This window comes from Mus pahari, chromosome 6, assembly GCF_900095145.1.
Source record: "Mus pahari chromosome 6, PAHARI_EIJ_v1.1, whole genome shotgun sequence".
Taxonomy (NCBI): Eukaryota; Metazoa; Chordata; class Mammalia; order Rodentia; family Muridae; genus Mus; species Mus pahari.
This window is the reverse complement of record NC_034595.1, coordinates 13,879,684-13,885,724: the sequence shown is the minus strand read 5'-3', so window position 1 is coordinate 13,885,724 and position 6,041 is coordinate 13,879,684. Positions and strand designations below refer to the sequence as shown.

At 41.3% G+C, this 6,041-nt stretch overlaps 1 protein-coding gene across 2 annotated transcripts; it reads left to right on the top strand.

The window, feature by feature from the left end:
- Nucleotides 1-104: 104 nt before the first annotated feature.
- On the top strand, nt 105-4,118 carry LOC110322722 (major urinary protein 4). Of its 2 annotated transcripts, none has more exons than XM_021199448.1 (7): nt 105-377; nt 717-850; nt 1,614-1,687; nt 2,317-2,427; nt 2,769-2,870; nt 3,034-3,079; nt 3,865-4,118. In XM_021199448.1, the coding sequence occupies exons 1-6, from the start codon at nt 282-284 to the stop codon at nt 3,069-3,071; spliced, it is 555 nt and encodes a 184-aa protein (XP_021055107.1). In that variant the 5' UTR covers nt 105-281; the 3' UTR covers nt 3,072-3,079; nt 3,865-4,118. The 2 variants fall into 2 exon arrangements, with proteins under 2 accessions (XP_021055107.1, XP_021055105.1); XM_021199446.2 differs by having other exon boundaries at nt 171-377; nt 2,993-3,079.
- Nucleotides 4,119-6,041: the final 1,923 nt, after the last annotated feature.

Sequence of the window (6,041 nt, the reverse complement as noted above, 5' to 3'; positions counted from 1 at the left end):
ATGTAAGACTTCTAAATCAAGCCATAGGTGATGAGATTACCAAGTTTGAAAAGGGCAGGAACAATCCTTGGCCTCGAATCAACAAATGAGAAAACTTTCCATATAGCCTGACTGAGGTAGTGCATTCCCATACTGGTTACAAAAAAAAAAAAAAAAAAAAAAAAAAAACTCTGAATACAGAGCATATATAAAGACAAGCCAAGGCACTGTGGAGAGGAGTGTAGGCAACATCGCCTGAAAGACGTGGTCCTGACAGACAGACAACTCTGTTCCCTACCAAAATGGAGCTGCTGCTGCTGCTGTGTTTGGGACTGACCCTAGTCTGTGTCCATGCAGAAGAAGCTAGTTACCAGGGACAGAACTTAAATGTAAAAAAGGTAGGATTAGTGAATAATAACTTCTGATTCAGAATGTGCTTGGGGAACTCTTGAAGTCAAGTAGGTCCTTTGAGGGGACAGGTATAGTGCCCCAATCTATTAGACAAATGAATGGCTTTAGATCTTGAAGTAAGACCAGCTATTCAGATCTAACAATGTTTGGGGACCTCTGTTCTCAATGAGAGGCAGGGATAGTATGCTAAGTATTGTGACAACTGGCATGAGATCTACCCCTGTATATATGCTCAGGCCCTAACCCATAGGCTGGAGTTCAAGTAGAAACATGTGCATGTGGTATCCCGGCTTCTTCTCCCTTAATCATTTGCTTATCTATTACAGATTAATGGGGACTGGCATTCTATTCTTCTGGCCTCTGACAAAAGAGAAAAGATAGAAGAAAATGGCAGCATGAGAGTTTTTGTGGAGCACATCCATGTCTCGGAGAATTCCTTAGCTTTTAAACTCCATACTATGTAAGTGAGATGCTCTTAGCTGAGAAAGACGAAATAAAAACCTGGTATGGTGTCATGCCTACAAACACTCAGGATTTGGGAAGAGATGCGTCTCAATATGCACATGTGCACACACATACTGAGTCTGTATCCAAAACTAGAATGCTTTATGTGACACTGAACCAAGATCATATAACCAGGGTTTTTTCAAGTGACAGAGGAAAGAGATGGGGTGAGGTATTAATTCACTACGAGTTCAATAAGGAAAGATCAGAGACCCTTCTGAAGCCACATTAATGAGACAGAATATCACAAATTAAGATTATGTGATCATGAATTAAATTTTTATTACTAGTTGATAGCCAAAGAAATGCACCCCTTCCTGCTTGCGTTTTCCTGCAGTAAAGAAAATAATTCTCCTCTGTGGATCTGGAAGGCACATCAGGCAACATTACATAGTGCTAATTTGAGGCAGATGGAGGAAATCTGGCTGATAATCTACACCACAGGCTGAGGCATGGTGCTGGTGAAACTTGGAAGGAAGTAGTTGCAGTTACAATAAGGATGAGAAGTGATTAATGTTTTCTTTTTTAAAATAATAGGCAAATTTGTGATTGCTAAAGCATCTGATATAAAGGAAATAGCATAAATAAAAGTCTGTTCCTAATTTTACAAAAATACTCAAATTTAAGTGGAATCAGAAACTGGAGATAAATATAGTGTAGTGGGTGAAGAAGCCAGCCAGATCGAAATCCCTTACACACCAGCTCACTCTGTTTTACAGTATAAATGAAAAGTGCTCTGAAATATTTTTGGTTGCTGACAAAACAGAAAAGGCTGGTGAATATTCTGTGATATGTGAGTATATAAAATGTCTATATATCTATTCAAAAGATGATTAGTAAACCTTAATACAGTTAGCGTGTGTGTGTGCGTGTGTGTGTGTGTGTGCGTGTGTGTGTGTGTGTTTGTGTGTGTGTGTGTGTGTGTGTGTGTGTTTTGCTGGAGTTTGAAATCAGGAACTTGTACCTACTAGTCAAATGGGTGCCATCTAATAACTAACACCCTGTGGCAGGCAAGTGGGATAAGTAGGGGGGAGGTGGAATCTATCTGATACTGCGTGGTGGCTACCACCGGTGCACATCACTCAGGGTTTAGCAGCAGAAAATTTGATACACCAAGCATATAAAAGATAGAAACATGTTGCTTGAATCTGCTGAGGGAGGTAGGTAATCCTAGAGAGGATGAGAGAGTGGTGCTCCTGTGACTGACTGTTCACTAGTGGTCTGGAACCTCTCAGAGTCCCTTTTTCTAGAAGGTACTTCTTGAAGTTCAGAAAGCTACAGATAGAAAGCATCAGACACTTCACCCATCTCTTCCAGGATATGTATTTTAATGATTTTATATTTGGCATAGAACAAGAAAAGGGTATCCATCATTTCCTGCAGTACAAAGAATTTCTGAGCTGTGTTCCATTTCCTCCCCAGATGATGGATTCAATACATTTACTATACTTAAGACAGACTATGATAATTATATTATGTTTCATCTCATTAACAAAAAGGATGGGGAAACCTTCCAGCTTATGGAGCTCTATGGTAAAGTATTTTCACACAGATACTGATCTTGGGGTGGGAAAAGAAGAAAAAAAAGTCTAGCTTTACGATGGTTTTCCCAACTTGTCCTGCCTCTTTCTCACCTCCTGAAGATTGATGCTCACCTCCATCATCCCTCAAGCACAGTGATGGAAGCACTCTGATTTCTCAGTGTGACAGAAGGATATTCAATGGATGCCAGATCCAGGATAGATCATACCCATGCCTGTCAATCATGTTGCCAACCATTTTCCCATCCTTAAGGGGAAGCCCCTGTCCCCTCACTCAGGTTGTGATCAATGCACACGATAAAGCTCCTACACTTACTGTTGCTCTTCTCACAGGCCGAAAAACAAACTTGAGTTCAGACATCAAGGAAGAGTTTGCAAAACTATGTGAGGAGCATGGAATCGTTAGAGAAAATATCATTGACCTATCCAATACCAGTAAGTCAGGATTCATTTATATTTCTCATCCTAAATATTTTATCATAGAGGAAACAAACCTAGTTGGCTGCCAGTCATTTTTTAATACTGAAGAGTCCTATCCTTTCTCTTGGGAAATAAAGTGGACCTGGTACCTGAACATGTTCTTGTTCTCATACTACAGATCGCTGCCTTGAGGCCCGAGAACGAAGAATGGCCTGAGCATCCAGGTGGGAAATCTTCAATAAGAGCAAGGAGTGGTTGGTTGTCATGGAGAGGACCTTCCAAAAGTATTAGCATTTTGCACCCAAATTACAATAAAAATAGTTTGATAAGGAATCTTTGAGAACAGCTTGAAAATTGGCTTTGAATTATCTGGATTTGTGATCTAGTCCTACTTTGAGCTTTGAAGTAAAGTGACCCAAGCACTTAGGCAAGAAAACAAGGATTTGAGTTTTACATAGTTCGTGTATGTTTGTGTGAAAAAGGCTCAGTGATGGGTTCAATATCATTAACAGACAGAGTAGCAGGATGTGGTGTAGCTGCTCCTCAGTGTCTGGGCTCCACCAACATCCCACTTGAGACAATAACATCATAATCTGAACTCCCTTCAAACTTGGCTTCTTACCTGGGAGTGGATGAACCTGATCACCACTTCTAGACCAGGCTGGAGAGCAGACTCCTCTGGCCCTCCTTTCTCATCTAGTCCAAGACTTCACTCACATAATGTGTGAAGTCTTAAATGTAGCCAAGGCTTTTATCATTATTCCACAATTTACCTAACATTCTTCAGAGCTTCTTATGACAAAGGTTGTGGAAACCAGCCTCAGGTTCCATTACGGTCATTTACTCTGACTTTCATCCCTGTGTTCTGGCAAAAAATTCCAGTTAGATTGCAAGGGAAGATCCATTTCTTCATCCCCTTTGTTCTATATAATAGAATGACACTCTGTCTTGAAGTCAATCTGAGAAGTGCTTAATGAGTTTCTGTATTCTTTCTTCCTGGCTTACACAGTGTTGAGTGGCGACTTCTCACCAGGACTCCAGCATCATCCTTTCCTATCCATACAGCATCCGGTGACAAGTTCTGTGATCTGCTTTCCATCCTGTCTCATAGAGAAGTGCAATCCCGGTCTCTCCAGCATGTTACCTAGGATAACTCATCAAGAATCAAAGACTTTCTTTATATTTCTCTTTGCCACACTCATGACAATTCTCCATGAATTTCTTCCTCTTCCTGTTCAATAAATGGTTACTCTTGCACTTAAATATATATCTTTGTGTCCAGAAAAAAGTGTGGGGCTGACAGTGAATGAATGAGGGTCCTCCTGAGTCCTATACCCAGGATCCTTCCTTAAGGCCCAGAATGTAACCTGAGGTTCAGGATTTTGCCTCCCCTGCAGCAATCCCAATCCCTGAGGAGTACTGCCTGCTCTTTAGCTCTCCTGCTTTAGTGCTATCTGAGGACCACGGGAGCATGACAGTTGCTGCATGATTCCTCTATCCATAGTCTCCTTTCCAACAGAGCATAGGAGGAACACATTTTTCTAAGACTATGGCTAATCAACATGTTTGAGGACATGCTGAGGGAATGGGGTAGGGAGGGGGAGGTTTGGTACTTAGAGTCCCATTGGATACAGAGAAAAAGGTGTCTACCTCCTCCCCATAGCATACTCTGGCCCCTAGATCAAGACATTAAATTGGTTCAACTCAGGACACATGAAATGAGTTCTTGCTGTAGTTTGCTAAAAGATGGTAAAAACACTATTGAGAAACCCAAGCAATTATGATGAAATACCTCCCTCCCCACAACTGCCCTGATGGGTGGGTCCAAGACATTCTCTGACCAAAGCCTCCTAAGTGGCTTCAACTACATCCGTGGACTACCGTGCCCAGCTTTTCATTTCTAGTCTTGGCAAAAATTTAAGAGACAAAAAAAATTTTCACAAACCAAGCTATCATTGGGAATCCTTATATAGTTAAGTAACAGTTCCAATCTAGAACTCTGTTGAAGATAGAAAAGGCTTGATGCTACTACCATAGCTCAAAAGACCACAACCCAGAGAAAGGTACAGAAAACATTTTGTTATTCCCAGGTCAAGATGGCAGCTTGAGTTCACCCTAAATCTTCTCCCTTTCAACACCAAACACTCTGCAGAAATTAGATATGAAATAGTGAAAACTTTCAAAGGCAAGGAAGTAAATCAAAACCTCAGACAGAGCAATCCCTTTGTAAAGGAAGAAGACAGGGAAGAGGTGAGGGTTGATGCAGTAGAACTGTATAATTCTTTATGATCTGGGAGTAGATTACAGCTAAGGCGGGCATAGAAGGCTGGGGACAACTGTCACAAAGGCCCAAGTATGCCACATGAGCATTCACCCTCAGAGGAACAAGGGCTGAAGCAGAGTGATTTTGAGGACAGATGCCCAATGTTACATGACATTCAGAAAGAAAACAACTGCCTGTGGGTGCAGAAGTGACAGGGCCAACCATTCTAAAGATCAAAGCACCTGCTGACACCCAAGGACTGGCATGACTGCTAGAACTAGGAGTTCCCACTTGAACAAGCTGGCCTGACGCTCATGGCTGGCCAGAATGTCTTATCAGGAATAAATGACCTCACAAAATAGCAACATTAGGCACCATCATCCTGAGATCGTAAACACAAGATCATTTTCCCATCTAAAATGATGGCTGTCCTCTGGCTCAAATCAGTGACAGCTATTTCTTTACCAATTGCAGAGTTAGCTTTTTTTGTGTCCACTTATTACAAATGGGATATAATGGGCTATTTAATCACTAATGTGTAAATCCCCAATTGCAGCCAACCTAGAGCTTCCTAAGACATCCCTGAACCCTACAGGAGTTCCTTGCTTCGTTCCTTTTATAAAGATTGTCAGCTGTGCACAAGTCCCTACAGGAAAGAATTTTCAGGAAGCCACAACATACCCAAACTTGTGGGACACAATGAAAGCATACCTGAGAAGAAAACTCATAGCTCTGAGTGCCTCCAAAAAGAAACTGGAGAGAGCCTGATAGAACACCTGAAAAATCCAGAACAAAAAGAAGCAAATTCACCTGAGAGTAGATAGCAGGAAATAATCAAACTCAGGGCTAAAATCAACCAAGTGGAAACAAAAAGCACTATATAAACCAAACCTGGAGTTGGTTCCTTGAGAAAATTCAACATG